The 15,159-nt window shown below is 54.6% G+C and overlaps 6 protein-coding genes and 1 non-coding gene across 7 annotated transcripts; 3 read left to right on the top strand and 4 right to left on the bottom strand.

The window, feature by feature from the left end:
- Positions 1-72: 72 nt before the first annotated feature.
- BKA78DRAFT_350792 (uncharacterized protein) lies at positions 73-682 on the bottom strand (the record flags this gene model as incomplete). Its single annotated transcript, XM_066891048.1, has 2 exons — positions 73-469; positions 516-682. 2 exons carry the CDS (start codon positions 680-682, stop codon positions 73-75), a joined length of 564 nt encoding a protein of 187 aa, XP_066746299.1.
- Positions 683-1,017: 335 nt separating this feature from the next.
- On the top strand, positions 1,018-2,510 carry BKA78DRAFT_94656 (succinyl-CoA ligase-like protein subunit beta). Its single transcript, XM_066894024.1, has 2 exons — positions 1,018-1,366; positions 1,428-2,510. Exons 1-2 carry the CDS (start codon positions 1,149-1,151, stop codon positions 2,446-2,448), a joined length of 1,239 nt encoding a protein of 412 aa, XP_066746298.1. The 5' UTR covers positions 1,018-1,148; the 3' UTR covers positions 2,449-2,510.
- Positions 2,511-4,006: 1,496 nt separating this feature from the next.
- On the bottom strand, positions 4,007-6,559 carry BKA78DRAFT_94578 (uncharacterized protein). The gene is made up of 7 exons (XM_066894023.1): positions 6,032-6,559; positions 5,698-5,826; positions 5,637-5,642; positions 5,414-5,574; positions 4,956-5,032; positions 4,813-4,909; positions 4,007-4,752 (listed from the first exon to the last, which is right to left on the bottom strand). Exons 1-7 carry the CDS (start codon positions 6,081-6,083, stop codon positions 4,306-4,308), a joined length of 969 nt encoding a protein of 322 aa, XP_066746297.1. The 5' UTR covers positions 6,084-6,559; the 3' UTR covers positions 4,007-4,305.
- Positions 6,560-6,691: 132 nt separating this feature from the next.
- Positions 6,692-9,438, bottom strand: BKA78DRAFT_248326 (uncharacterized protein; the record flags this gene model as incomplete). Its single annotated transcript, XM_066884378.1, has 2 exons — positions 6,692-7,766; positions 7,814-9,438. 2 exons carry the CDS (start codon positions 9,436-9,438, stop codon positions 6,692-6,694), a joined length of 2,700 nt encoding a protein of 899 aa, XP_066746296.1.
- Positions 9,439-9,829: 391 nt separating this feature from the next.
- On the bottom strand, positions 9,830-11,567 carry BKA78DRAFT_308340 (uncharacterized protein). Its single transcript, XM_066887938.1, has 3 exons — positions 10,945-11,567; positions 10,707-10,891; positions 9,830-10,659 (listed from the first exon to the last, which is right to left on the bottom strand). The coding sequence occupies exons 1-3, from the start codon at positions 11,126-11,128 to the stop codon at positions 10,144-10,146; spliced, it is 885 nt and encodes a 294-aa protein (XP_066746295.1). The 5' UTR covers positions 11,129-11,567; the 3' UTR covers positions 9,830-10,143.
- A 408-nt stretch (positions 11,568-11,975) lies between these two features.
- Positions 11,976-13,817, top strand: BKA78DRAFT_308334 (uncharacterized protein). Its single transcript, XM_066887937.1, has 3 exons — positions 11,976-12,240; positions 12,351-12,584; positions 12,635-13,817. The coding sequence occupies exons 2-3, from the start codon at positions 12,369-12,371 to the stop codon at positions 13,319-13,321; spliced, it is 903 nt and encodes a 300-aa protein (XP_066746294.1). The 5' UTR covers positions 11,976-12,240; positions 12,351-12,368; the 3' UTR covers positions 13,322-13,817.
- Positions 13,818-14,036: 219 nt separating this feature from the next.
- Positions 14,037-14,126, top strand: BKA78DRAFT_t73. The gene has a single exon. It is a non-coding gene; the product is annotated as a tRNA-Lys (tRNA).
- Positions 14,127-15,159: the final 1,033 nt, after the last annotated feature.

Raw genomic sequence — 15,159 nt, 5'->3', positions numbered from 1 at the left:
CCGTCAAGTAGAAAGCTAGAACCTTTGGATATCGCCATGTCAGACCACAAAATATACTCCCTGTCAACCCCGCTATTTCTTCTTCTTCTTTGCTCGCTCTTCCAGCATCTCGTCCATGAAAGTCATTCTTTTCTTTTTGCGCTCCGGAATCGCCTTTGATTGTGACGCCTTGCCCTTGACCTCGTCCTCAGACTCGTCCGAATCCGTCGTCTTCGCCGGCGCCTTGTGTTGCCTCCTCGATTTGAACATGGCGGCGCGCCCTTCTTCCTCGTCGCTCTCGTCTTGCTTCGGAGCAGGTCTCTCTGGTTTCTTCGGGGCAGGTTTCGCCAGCGGAGTCTTTTTGTCGGTCGCTTGAGCTCGCAGGGCACCTTTGGGCAAGAGCTTCTTTCGAAGTTCGTCGGACGAGAGATGTTGTCGCCTGAAACTTCCGTCCAAAATTTCCTTTGGGGCTTCAGCACCTACACCAAGTCTTTGCAGCGTCAGTAAAGCCCAGAGCGCGTAAGAATAACACCCACAATTCGGGCTCAGGCTTGAACGGATCGTCCTCGTCGATTTGCGCCTGCGATTTTGTCTCTGCAGCAGATTGCGCCGGGAGCCATGAAGAAATCAAGGCCTGGCTGCGCGCCAATGCGACACTTGCCTTGTTGAAGGCGATTTCGTCGGGGCGCACCGTGGCAGGCATATTGGGTTGGGCGGTGGTGTTGTTCGAGGTAGAGTGACGACAAATCCCGGGCTTTTGATTCACGCCCGCGCCGCGCTCGAGCCTCGTCTTGGCGCAAAAGCTCCGCAACACTTGCAACCCCATCATCAAGCACCTATCTCAAAGCAAAGCCACCTTCTCATCCTCCCTCCCCCGCCTCTCCTCTCCTCTCCTGCAACCATGTACAAGCTTGCGCGCGCCGGTCGCCCCATGGCCGCGGCCCTTAGGGCCTCTGCTGTAAGTCCCACCTCGAGGCTGCCCGCAGCCCAGCTGTCAAAGAGCTCCAGCTTGGAACCAACCCTAACAGCAAAGCAGGAGACTCCCCTCAAGCGCTCGGTCATCCAGCAGACCCGTAACCTCTCGATACACGAGTACCGCTCTGCTGGCCTTCTGGAAACCGTACGATCCCCGAGACAAGACCGCCCCTCCACCGCTAACATCCCATAGTATGGCATTGGTGTTCCCAAGGGTGCCGTCGCAAAGACCGCGCAAGAGGCTGAGACTGTCGCCAAGTCCATCGGTTGGTACTTTCCATACTCAAGACGAGTACAAGGCTGACTTGTTAGGGGGGGATGACATGGTCATCAAGGCCCAGGTCCTTGCCGGTGGCAGAGGAAAGGGAACTTTTGACAACGGTTTCAAGGGCGGAGTCAGGGTCATATACTCGTGAGATGCCCTCTCCGAGAAATGTCCAGAGCAGACATCAGCTGATATCATGGCTCTCCAGACCCACCGAAGCCCGCATCCTTGCGGAGCAAATGATCGGCCACAAGCTCATCACCAAGCAGACCGGCGCCGGTGGCCGTCTCTGCAACGCCGTCTACATTGTCGAGCGCAAGTTTGCGCGCCGCGAGTTCTACCTCGCCGTCCTCATGGACCGTGCGAGCCAGGGCCCCGTCATTGTTGCGTCGTCTCAGGGTGGTATGGACATTGAGGCTGTCGCCAAGGAGCACCCCGAGGCCATCATCACCACCAAGGTCGACATCCACAAGGGTGTGACTGACGAGATGGCCCGCAACATTGCTACTCAGCTCGGCTTCTCCGAGCAGTGCATCGAGGATGCCAAGGACACCATCCAGAAGCTGTACAAGGTCTTCATGGAGAAGGATGCCACCCAGATTGAAATCAACCCTCTGTCCGAGACGACTGACCACCAGGTCCTTGCCATGGACGCCAAGCTCAACTTTGACGACAACGCCGACTTCCGTCAGGAGGAGGTCTTCTCGTGGCGCGACGTTACCCAAGAGGACCCCGATGAGGTCAAGGCCGCCAAGTCTGGTCTCAACTTCATCAAGCTCGACGGTGACATTGGCTGCCTCGTCAACGGTGCCGGTCTTGCCATGGCCACCATGGACATCATCAAGCTCAACGGTGGCCAGCCCGCCAACTTCCTCGACGTCGGCGGTGGTGCTACCCCCGAGGCCATCAAGCAGGCCTTTGACCTCATCACCTCGGACCCCAAGGTCACCGCCATCTTCGTCAACATCTTCGGTGGTATCGTCCGCTGCGACGCCATCGCCAAGGGTCTCATCTCGGTCGTGCAGAGCATGAACCTGCGCACGCCCGTCATTGCCCGTCTGCAGGGTACCAACATGGAGGCGGCGCACAAGCTCATCAACGAGTCGGGTCTCAAGATCTTCTCCATCGACGACCTCCAAAGCGCCGCCGAGAAGTCGGTCCAGTTCTCCAAGGTCGTCAAGATGGCGCGCGACATTGACGTTGGCGTCGAGTTCACCCTCGGCATCTAAGCGCCGCAGTAGAGTGTAGTAGCAGCTAGCATCAAGTAAGTTTGAGTCGAGGCGGCGGTATCACTTTTTGGCAGTGAGCAGAAGGATTTGCGGCGGCAGGACAATTTCCGGTTGGGAGGACCCCTTATGCGGGATTGGGTGCTTTAGATTCCCTATCTTCTCTTTTTAACTGTTGGCGCCGAGCGAGCGTTATACATGCACTTGTAAATTCCGTAAACCAGGCCGACATTATTCCTCCATGTGTCTCTTTTGTGAACTGTGACTGGATTATCTGCTGTAGACCTGTGCTTGGTGGCCGAAGTTGTGGCATACCCGACCACGACTATTCCCTCTTGTTGTTGCGTTGAGAGGGTGGAATCGAGCGCAGTCCATGCCTCCTCCACCGACCAAGCACCCGGTCCAGGCCATTCAGTGAAGACAAAAGCCCCGAGGCGTACGTCCTACTGTCATACAGTTGGTAGCTTGATTACACGCAGTGGTGGACATGGCAAACAGGTAAGAGTGAACACAAGGGTCAAATCCACCAGGCCGTGACAGGACTCTTTTGCGCGGAAAGGGGAAAGGGGGTGTGTGACTGCTCCCTCTCATCCTCTTACCCACCCAACGACACAAGCAGACAATCGCCGACCATGGATGCCTTGGTAAGCATCTCGAACGCTCCCTACTTACGCATATTGGCTCACCTCATCCTCACCGACGGAAGGATCGCAGACGCAGCGGATATACGTTTTGAGAAGCGAGAGGAAGGAAGTGGAAGGCTCGGGGCGGACGAGAAGACTTCGCCCGAGTCGAGTCGAGACCTGACTGTCGGATGTATTGCGGGCGAGCAGGGAGGGAGGAGGGAGGGAGGGGGAGGGAGGAGAAGGTTGCGGCGGTGTGGGAAAGTTGGTTGGGTTGGTAGGTGTCAAGGACGGGAAGTAGGAAGGGAGACCACTCAGGTAGGAGGGAGCCGACGTAGCCATGAAGACGCTGTGGATCTTGGATTGAATTGATAGTGCATGGTGGATGAAGTAGAGTTGAGTGTGATCAAAGTCTCTCCACTGCGAATCATCAATGCATTCTGCGTCTATCAAAGCCGTTGCTCGTCACTTATTTGCTTCGTTGGCACTGCTGGATTTACCATCATAACCATCACTTTACTTGAACATCACTACAACATCCACAACAGCGTGCGCTCACGCGCTTTGGATGAAAAGGATCCAAATATTTTCGGTTTGCCAACCTGCCCGACTCCCCTCCACGTCCCTTTCGAAGAATGAAAGCTCGTCTCTCAAGTTAAAAGAAGACTTTGACAACATGCACATCAGAACTATAAAAACTACCAAAAGGAGACTCCAAAACATGAAGACTGCAGGACATACAAAGTTAAGGTCGACAGGGCGATTGCTACAAACATAAGAGGTTTAACAAAAACAAGCTGTAACACACGACATCAAGGTAACCCCTTAGTACTCAATGGGCCTCAACTCAATCAGCCCCATGGGCATGTCGTTACCTACTGACTTGGATGATGCCTCGCATAGTTATCGCCGCAAAGCCGTAGCCGCACCCTTCATTGCCTTTTTTTCGTGCATTTTCCCCTCTTGATTGTCGATCAAGAGCCCCCGGTTTGCTCATCCCATTAATCCGTCAATCGTACAAGTTGTTCAAAATCTTGTTGATGCCTTTTGTGTTCCGTGCTGCTGCTGCTGTTTGTCAGCTCACCGTCCCACCTCCAATCATACATCAATCATTTCCAAGCCCCCAATCTTTGCTGACTGACGCACCCGGTGTGCAAAGGGTTGGCATGAGTTGATCATGTAGGGTGTGTTAAATTCTAGACGGTTTAGCGAAATCCTGACAAGGCGAATTGTATATTCACCAATAGGGACGGCGTGGGTACTCGTCATAACCACCACCGCGCCCACCAGCGACAGGGCTCCTAGGCCTGCCACGGGGCGAAGGCGGGCGTCCTCCGTAAGGCCTGTCGTGTCCGTTCAGGTAGGGATCAGGCTCGTAACCGCCGCGACGAGGTGGCGGGGGACCACGCGCCTCGTACGGGTCGTCGGCCGGGTAGCGAGCACGGGGAGGAGGATAGGCGTCATCGAGGGGCGGGCCCCGGACGCGAGGAGCAGGAGGCGAGCGGTAGCGATCACGGGGGTCGTAGTAATCCCGAGGCGGGGAACGACGGCGGTAGTCGTCACGGCGAGGACTGTAACCACGAGGAGGACCGCGGCGGTAGTAGTCATCTTCCGGAGGACCGTAACCACGTCCACGCATGGGAGAACGCGACCTGTAACGCTCGCGGGGGCGCTCCTCTTGAACCTGATGGGGATAGTCAGAAAAGGGGCCATCGCCAAAGTAGTAGGACGGCTTAGGTCTGACATCTTGCAAGCATCGGACCGCCTGTCCCTTGAACTCGCGGTTGTCAAGCTTTTCAACCGCATTGCGGAGATCGTTGATCGTCTCGTACTCGACGAATCTGAAGCGGTTAGCGTCGCGCGAGGAATGTGGACAAGAAAACGTACCCCCGACCATCGCGCTCACGTCCAACCTCGGAGTAAACGACGTCCAATCCAGACTGGCGGGCAAAGTCCTTGAGGTCCTGTAGGTCCAGTGTAAGTTCCGGCCAATTGCACAATGGATGAACGACGAGGTGCAAAAAGGCAAAGAGGGAGGTCCAGGCCAGGGTCCAGAAAGCAAGCCAGCAAAAACAAGGCCGAGTAACAGCGCTCCGGGAGACAAGCGTGATGTAACAAACAAATGGCGGCTGGAGCGCGTGATAAAACGGCCTCAAAGCTTGTCAAAGGACGGGGGAAGAGGCCAGCGTCCAGAGTAGCACCTCGCAATCGGGTCCAGCGCAACCTGGGAGATGCGGACCGCGCGGATGATGCTGGCTCTCGGCAAAAGACATGACGGGGAAAGCACATGGCGAGGGCAAGGGCATCCAAGATTCTCAACCAACTGATATGGGGAGTATGCTAACCTGCCAGCTCGTGTCGACCGGAAGACCAGTGATGGACATGCGGAACGGGGTGCGCCTGGGACGCGGGACGGCGCGCTCATGGTTGTTGTAGCCGTCGTTCTGGCGACGCGAACCACGGGCGAATTGAACAATCAGACGCTCGCCCATAAAGTCGGATCCATCTACGCAGGGTGGGTCAGCACGGACAGTCGCGTGCGCCATGGGCGCGAGTCGAGCAACGTACGGAAGGCTGTCGCTGTGGCGTTAGCTTTGGTCGCAACAATCAAGATGGGCAGGCGACTCACCAGGAACGACGTCTCTCGCATCCATGGCATCCTTGTACTCGATGAAGCCGAAGCCATTCATGAGCTTGATCTCGGTGATCTCGCCAGTGCCATGGGTAGCGAAGTGGCCTTCAACATCGGCCTTGGTGGCTGTAGGCACCGGGGTTGCTAGTCAGCGAGGCGCCAAAAGTCCAGGAAAGCGAACAAGAAACAAGGCAGCATCATCATCAGGCAGGCCACGGAATCATCGTTGCTTCGTCCGCGGTCCAAAAATTCTCGACCAAAAAGCACTCGGCGGCAGCGGAGAACGACAGTGGCCAATTTTCCATCCAGGACTTCAAGGGAGTGTGCGTACCGTGGCGAGGAAGGTTGCCCAGGTAGAGGCGGGTGGACGACACCTCAGTCATGACGTGCGATCCACTTGGAGGCAGGCAGGTATCCGGCGGCGCAGGCAGACGAAGGCACAGGAACGACGAGCGGGTTCGAGTTTGCGCCTGCAAAGTGAAGCGCGTCGAGAAGAAGAGGGTCAAGCCAGAGGAAGCGGACCGATGGAGACGAGATGGAGGTCTTCGATCCGGGATGGGAGGAAGGAAAAGGCGTTGGAGCAGTAGTGGAGAGGGAAGGAAGAGGAGGCGTAGGTGGAGGTAGGAAAGGTTCCAGTTGACGGTTCAGCGCCTCGGGCGGGCGTCAGGTCGACAACAGCCGGCGTTCAGCCGTGACGCCCAACCTTGGACCACGGCTGCAATGGAAGGAATGCGCGCCACCCGCTCTCCCACCCGCTAGCCTCGAGTCTGTCTGCTTTGGTCTGACGATCCGTGTCTGGTCCGTTTGCATCCTGGCAACATGACACTTCTACAACATCAACACCAATCAGACGAGTACGAGTCAGTACTCTGCAAAAAACAACGTCTTCGAGATCCAATCCAGTCCAAAAGACCCACTCCAAAACTATGCTACAAGTAAATTGTTCGCTCCAAACGCCGCCCCATGTTCCCGTTGTGATATCTATCAACCACTAATGCAACAGCTTGTCGCTCGCTTTTGAAATGATGCCCGCCGCCTTGTTGACTTGTCTCTGCGCCAGCTCCCAATCTCCCAGCTCGACCGCGTCCCTGACTGCTGGGAAAAAGGCCTCGTCGTAGCCACTCCAGGCGTCGGGCCCAAAAATAACGTGCTTGTACTGCTCGCGCCCCGGAATCCCGTGCTGCTCTTTGCTGGGGTCGTCCTTGCCGTCCGTCCGCTTGACTGGCAGATCGAGAAGATGCGTCTCAAAGTTAGACAGCCTCGCGTTGTGCGAGATACGGTCTATCCCCATCTTATTCGTTTCGTATCCGCCTCTTGCTCGGAAATTCCCCCACCACTCATCATCAAACTGCTCAAACTCCTCCGCGTTCTTCTCCAGCAATGTCGCCGCCTGGCGCAATGGCGACAGATCCAAGGCCGCGCCCCGCGAGGCGTCTTTTTCGACCACCCACTTCTCCAAATCCGTGACGTAGCCGCCAAGAGCGAAGGCGTAGCTCTTCAAATCAAAGGGGTATACTGGCTCTTGCGACATTTCCAAGATCAACAACACCCAAACTTGCGCAAGCGCGGCGTGGTAAACAAAGCCCGGGTCTCCAAACTGGTCCATCCAGTCAAATGTTTCGTAGCAACTGTGGTATGGCAGGCCGTTTTCGGGTCCGTCAAACATAATGTCCAGAGATGAGGCGCCTGCCAGGTCTTGAAACGCCACATAGTCGCTTCCAGCACCGAGCCCTTGTATCTTGCCGCCGTTCTCAGTCCAAACATCGACCAACGTTCGGTTCCTGATGGGATCGGCGACGCGACTGAGGACGCGGGTAAGAGCGTGTTGGAAGATTGGAGAGCCCGAGGCTCTGAACTTGTCTCCAATGACGCCAACATCCACGTTGAGGTAGGCAATGGCATTATCGCGAATGTCCTTGATGTGGTCCTCGACATACTCGGTGCTGCCAACCATGTTATACTCTTCCGCGTCCCACGAGGCAAAGTAGATGCTTCTCAGGGGCCGCCAGCCCTGCTGAACAAGTAAATCGAGCGCTGTGATGACTTCCATCATTATCGCAGTACCGCTAGGTCGTGTCAGCTGCTGAGGACTCAAAACGATAGAAACACCAACCTTCCGGCGTCTGCCGAACCAAAACACCAAGCATCTCGGTGGTTGCCAACGAATATCTTCTTTGATGTTGTTTCGACTCCTTCAAAGACACCCATGACATTCCAAATGTCTTGCTTCTCCTTCTCTTCCTGTTGATTCTGGAGTAGCACTCGAGGCGATGTCGAGTCTCCAGACCACCACTCGTCAACCTCGGGTACTCCTCCGATCCAATCTCTTTCCAACTTGACCCCATGTCCTTTCAAGACCTGGAGCAGCCTTTTCGCATCTCTCCATGCAAGCGGTAAGCTGGGGATATTTGGCAAGGCAGAGTTGTTGTATTTGCTGATGCGGTCTGCGTCAATCGTGCTGGCCCAGCCCGGAGTGAGCACGTCGCCAACAATCCACGCCGATTGCGCCACAGAGCCTCTTTGCACGCCGTCTTCTGGCATCCACCTTCCCTGAGGATACACAGGTCCCCTGTGAAAACCGTCGTCTTTCGGATCCGAGTATATCAGGCAGCCAGCGGCTCCAGCCTCTTCCGCAAACTTGACCTTCATGGCGCGATCCGACATTGTCCCATAATATCTCACCAAAGCGATTGCGCCCTTCAAATCTATGCCGCGATCCTTCAATGCCTTGAAATCCTCGCGACTCCCGTAGTTGGCGTACACCAGGGGGCCGGTCACATTTCCCGTTCTCGACATGCCGTGAAATACCATGGTTTGTTGCTCCTTCTTGATGTCCGGTGATACAGGGTCCTCTTCCAGAACAGCTTCCCACGCCAATTCTTTCGGCTCGACAATAGCCACTCTCCGGCCGCCTTCCACGGGGTAGTTGAGATAGACATTATAATCCAACTGCACGACTTCGTCCATTCCCGCGCTCCGGTAGAAGCGCTCGATCCAATCGGCCAAAAACTTGTCTCCCTTGCTGCCCGCAACGTGATCGACACTAGCAATGTGTTGGAGGTTATCTCGGATGCGCTCGGCCGAGATGCTCGACTGAACAAACGAACGGGCCCATTCCGGATTGAAGGGAGCCATGCCGTGGCGGCCCATTGGGAATACAGAGGTGACGAGGACGACGTAGACAAACGACGCGATGAGCAGAACACCAAACAGCCGCAGCACGACGGAGTAGCCGGGGCGGAACTGTTCAGGAAAGGTGGGTATGCGGGAAGTTATAATTGAGAACGAGGGCCAGCGCAGCGGCTTTCGTAGGCGTGGTAATCGAATGGCCGACAGGCTTGCTCCTATGCTGAAGATGCGTTTGGAGAAGCTCATGGCAACGCGGCGTCTGCGCTGAGTCCGCTCGTCGCCGTCGCCATCAATCACGTCCAGCTGCTCCATTTCCCGGTGCAGCCCGGCCTCTTCATCCTCTTCTTCCCCGACCATGTCCGGCAGAGACAGGTCGCTGTCCATGCTGGACCGCGCCGACTCGACTGTTGGCTGTCGATATCCATCTGGCCGCGCGGGTGCCGCATGTCTCCTGCTGCTGTCCAGCAAGCCTTGCCGTTCGGCATCGTCGCTGACTTCGCGAGGACCAAGACGGGAAACGGAAGAGGGTGGGCGAGACGACGTAGCCTCCTCGTAGGTCGGAATAGGAACGCTTTCCTGGGGATCGTAGGGGTGCTTTTCATCGGCCATTGCGGTGGACGAGGTGGTGCGTGGCGGAACTCCAGGTTCCCGGTGCCGGGTGGCTTATGACGCGGCGATAGGGCGACGTCAAGGGGATCGAATCGAGAGAGGGTTTGATACTTGTTGCGGTCAATGGGGGCTCATGGTCGCGGGAGCGCTACGGGTGCAAGGCGTAAAATGTGGTGACGGTAGACCAAGGTGGGCAAAGTCTGGGGAGGTGGAAGGATGGCGGTGCGCGAGGGAGATGGCAGACGGATGGATGGCGCGTACACTCAGCACCTAAGGCGTTGCGGCGGTGCATTTGGCGCAGGGAAGTGACAGCGATCCGAGGCCCGGCGACTTGAGTCGTGTGTGGAATGCGTTCAGAAGGAGGGAGAGAGGCTCAACTCCTTGCTACTGACCTCAATTTGTACTCTACAAAACATCAATCGACTGTGGAGTCTCCGTACAGCTGGTGCAACGTTGCCCCTCGCCCCCTGACCACTACTTGCAGCGTTGCGGTAGATCGACACCTTATCGACACCCGCTGCGCCCTAACACCGGCGGCCACCTTTCCATCGAAGACGGCTAAAGGCGCATATTCATTCTAATATTCATTCTAGACGTCTCTGTTGCCGACACTATTCTGCGACTAGCCCATCTCTGACATTTTCACCAAGTCTCAAAGTCAACTGTTGCTTCACACTTAGTCAGGAACTGTCCTCTTCTCCGACGCTATATATTCCTGCCACCCGTCACGGAAATAGTTTGCCCGCTGACATAGCTGAACAATGGACTTGCGACAGCCAAAATCGCCCTCGCCGCCTCCGTCGCCGACCCCGGCCTTCTCAACGGGATATCCTCGAAACCAGCCTTGGCCTTGGTGTCGCCTTGAGCCTTGGGAATGCCCAGCGCAACCTTTTGTCCATCCGGCGTCGTGACAAACGCGCCATCCTCTTTGGCAGCCGTCAGACGCGTGAGGATATGGCCAAAGGCAATGGTGTTTGCGCGCACGCCGAACTGCGGACCCCACTCTTTCGCAATCGTCTTGGTCAGGCCAGTGACGCCAGCCTTTGCAAGTGCGTAGTTCGCCTGGCCCGCATTACCGTGCAGTCCTGACGTCGACGAGATGTTGATGATGCTGCGCGGCGCGCCGTCTTTGACACGAAAGTACGGCGCCGCAGCGCGAATCAGCTTAAAGGGCGCCGTGTTGTGCAGCGCAATGATCGTGTCCCATTGCTTGTCCGTCGTCTGAGAAGAGGTCAGCGCATATCTTGCATCAATTCGACATGTTGGACCTTGTGGATGACGCCGTCCCACGTGAATCCAGCATTGTTGACAATGATGTTGATCTTGCCCTCTCCAAACTCGGCCGCCTTCTTCACCAGCTCATCGATATACTTGCTGTCCAGCATGTCTCCAGAAACGGCTACAGCGCTGCCGCCGTTGCTTTTGATGCTCTGCGCAACGTCCTCAGCCTTTTCTGCGGGCACAATCAGTCTTTGAGAACGTCGACAACTCCCGGTAAACACGCACTGGCGTCAATGTCAGACACGACCACTTTGGCGCCCTCATTGGCAAAGAGCCTGGCCACCTCGGCGCCGATACCCTGACCAGACCCTGTAATGATGGCGACCTGGCCGGCGAGCAGGCCCTGAGGAAAATTCAGGTGACCAGCAATTTGACTCAGGCGCTCTGCGGAGGACGACGACGAAGACATGATTGATAGAGACGAGAATGACACCAAAAGTTTTGACAGGTTTTGGCAGGAATCGAGAGGAATAGGAATGCCGCGAAGCTAAATCCAACTTTGGCTGGCTTCTGGAGCGGGGAGCGTCAAACGGTCCAACGGCGCAAAAGTGGAGCGCGAAGGATGCGAAATCTGGGGAAGCTCGAGTTGCCGAGGATGACGCCTGCAGCCTCCTCATCGACGCTGCCGCGGTCCATCCCGCAACACTAACTCTGTTCGAGCCAAAACTTACGTCGAACAACACGGTGGACCACAAAAATATGTCATTTCTCAAGGTAGAGCAGGAGTGCTGAAATGGTCCCTGTTGCCATACTTCTACCAGCTCAAATGTGAAAGACGAGCATGGGAGGACGATAGAGTTCGCGCCGTAAATGGGACCATACTACTATTTCAAACGAGAATTTGCAGTGCCTGCCTCTTCGCAAGATCACAAACACCTCGTGCTCGTTGCTTCATCTACTTAGTCAGCGGGGTCTATGCCTCCTTCAATTTGACAACCACCCCTCTTCCAGCCGAAGAACCTGCAGAACAATCAACCTTGTCCGCTTTTAGAGCTCAACAAACATCATGCAGCGAGACGACAACCACGCTGGCAATCAGCCCCATGCTGTTGTGAAGATTGAAGAGGACGACGACAACAATGTGAGTCTTTCAACATCTCACCGACGTTTGTACTCAAGGAGACAGCAGAACGATCATTCTGAGCCAAGCGCATCCAATGACGATGAGCAGAAGTACTTTGAGAAGCTTGGAGAGGTAAGTGATCTCGCTATCTCTTAGTGATGAGACAAGGCTGATTGAATGCGTACAGCTTCGCGAGAAGCTGCGCTTGAAGTGGCGCGCTGAGGAAGCGTATCGAAACAAGCGCGAGCAAGTCCGCAAGGACGAGAAGGCCATTGAAGACGCCAATGCTGCTTCGCTTCAACTCGAGAAGAACATCGAGATTCTGAGATTCCAGCGCAGGGCCATCGCTAGGGGCCACGAGAACTATGGGATAATGCTTGAGAACAGGGTCGAGCGAATCCTCCAGATTCGCAAAGAATTGGACATCGAAAAGTCCATCGCAGCGAGGGGAGAACACAGTGAGTGGACTTTCTCGGAATCCAATTGCCACACTGTGTCACATTGCGTTGGTGTTACTGTGTTCGATCAACTCCTTGATGTCTCGCTGCTGACCTTTGTGCTTGGGCAGGTGCTTCGCCATCGTTGGATGCTTTGGCTGCTGCACACTCTAGGAAGTAGCCTCACAACTACACGCCCACACTGGACGGTGCCGACCTCGACAACATCCACCACATTCAGAACATACCAACACCTTTCTTCTCACCGAGACTCTTCACTGAGATCTTCGATATTCCCTCAAGAGATCACTCAACCCTTACCTCCTTCAACGCTACCACAAGCGAAGGCTGCTCACAATCAAATAGTAAGCTCCCACACCCTTCCAAGACTGGATCAACCTTCTCACATGTCAAGTCTTTGCTCACAATATCCGGGAGTCCACAGAATCATCACATTTGTGATCTTCCGAAGGCTCCATTACTCTCTTCACTTCACTTCGGTTCACTCAACCCAGAGATGGCGGGCAACACAAGGCGATCGAGCCATCGGTCGATCAAGTCGTCCAACAACATTGAGCCTGTCGACGACTGGAAGACCAGGCTTGCATTGGTGGAAAAGCACTTGCAGTCAGTGGACGACGAAATCAAGAAAGAGCAAGAAAAGCTCGACAAGATGGCAGCGAAGGCAGTCAAAGTCGCAAAGCTCAGAGAGGAGGCAGAAGACGCTAAATTCGAACTGGAACAGCAGCAGAAGGAAGACGTCCATCTCACTCACTACAACAACGACAAGCTCGACAACTACAAGGCTATTTGTCACCTGGATGCGGAACGGGAGGATTTGGACCGTCAACTTGACTTCTTGTCGATGGGACTGCTGTGGCCCAAGTCAAAAGGTCGCTTTCGGAAGATGCGCGACGAGCTCCGGAAGTTGTGGGACAGTGGCGAGTCTGGATGCCCCAAGTACCTCTTGGAAAAGACCATGAAAAAGTTTGCGGAGCTCAATGAGACCGCCGCGGAGGCAGACTTCGACTTGGACCTGGAGCTTGGAAAGCCAGAGGTCACCGAGGACGAGCTTTCGAGGTTCTGGGCGAGAGAGGACTGAGCCTGGTACCGGACTTGACTTGGATTGATGCGACTTTGATGAGTCCTGCTCCAGGACTTTCCTAAAACTCGAGATGGACTTGGATGGATGACGACGGTTTCTTTGCATGGCTTCGGGGCGGACTCCTCTGGTTTTGCAGGATGGATTGCGTCGGTTATGGTTGGAAGGATTGGCATTGGGCTGGCCGGATCGAGCTTGGTTTGATGAACTATGAAACAGATGGCTCAGAGTGAAATCTCACAAAAAGTATGACGGGCCTGGCCGAATAGAAATGACTTTGTGCCATGATTTTGGCCTGGGACGGTCTCATTTGGAGTAATTCAAGGCCCCTAGGTTCACTAGCGATGACTTTGAACAAATTTCACAAAAAGGTGTTGAGGCAAATACATACACAAAACTTCCATCATGTCCTGATCTTGTGTCCATCATGCTGTATACGTGTATTTGAACTCCTGGCTGTGTCGCTGAAGGCTTTTGAGGTGGTATGGTGTTGCAGAAATTATTTCATTGTCCCACGGCGGGCTCCCACGACACGAACCTCGGTTGGCGCCCGGTCGGTAAAACTCTTCACTTCGCCACTCCCCGCCACCCAAACACTTTTTGATCATGAAACATAGGCCAAAAGATCAGTTTTGATCCGAGAATCTTTTGTGGTCAGCAAAATTGTATTATATATTGCAAAAGCCAGATGTATTTCAGCAACAACAAAACAGCCGCCCGGCTAGCTCAATCGGTAGAGCGTGAGACTCTTACCACTCCCAGCAGTGATATCTCAAGGCTGCGGGTTCGACCCCCGCGTTGGGCTCAATTCCCACTTCTTTTGAACTTTTTTGAACATTTTGTTGTTGAGTTATGGTCAAGTGAAGGTTGAAGAATTTTTTTTTATTTTTTTGCCGGTGGGGACTGGATCGTCCCACGCGAGGCGGACCGTGCCCGTGTAGATCTGCGTGTCGCGCCTTCCTCCTGCGCATTTAGGGCCTGGTAGCGAGATGTGGCATGCACAATGATTGAAGTGTTTGTTGGGCTTGACAAGAATTCGAGCAAGACCGCGACAACTTATGTTGCAGGGTTGCGTTCTCTCTAAGCAGATAGCTTCCTACGGCTCGTATGCTTCCCATACTGCCTTCGAATTCAACCTAACTGCTACTTAATCCCTTAAGATGTTCCTGTTGTGCGGCGACTTGCCCCCAGACTTCGAACAACACAAGCACCGGTCAATATCTTGTACATTACGAGCGCCAGTGATCATTCTGCCTGTTTCTCGACCTCAGACTACATTTTCCTCAAGGTTTGAAATCGTTTACCTCAGTCGAGACTGGCAATACTTGTCTAGGTGGAGGGAATTCACGATTGCAAGGAAAAGTACGCAAGCAGCTTCGTTCAGACCTCAGACCAATGCAAACCATCATCTCAACATCATCTCACGATGACATTTTACCTACAGTTTCAAGCCCGTAAGCTTGAAGACCAAGCAATTCATGTTGTTGGGGAGAGAGAGAGACGCGTGGGAGACTGGAGAGCTCCCACGGCTCATTGCACAACTTGATTGGCTCGCCAGCACGAGTAGCGTGTGCGCACGGAGCAATAAAAGGCTTTGCGCCAACTTCAAACGTCGCGTGGGATGACACGCTGTGGAAAAAAAAAGTGGCAGTCCTGCCGAAGTTCTTGCAGTGGGTGAGATGCAAAGGAAGGAACAAACAGTTTGGATGGAACCACATGGATTCCTTTCGTGCTTGTTTCATTAGACACCACAAAAATGAAACATTTCGGACTATTTGCATCGAGGAGACATAGACGTGGTTATCGAGGCGACAAAAAAGTCTCCAACAAACAGATGG

Source organism: Phyllosticta capitalensis (assembly GCF_038381095.1).
Source record: "Phyllosticta capitalensis strain CBS 128856 chromosome Unknown BKA78scaffold_3, whole genome shotgun sequence".
NCBI lineage: Eukaryota > Fungi > Ascomycota > Dothideomycetes > Botryosphaeriales > Phyllostictaceae > Phyllosticta > Phyllosticta capitalensis.
The sequence above is the reverse complement of the archived record's forward strand: the minus strand, read 5'-3'. Positions and strand labels throughout refer to the sequence as shown.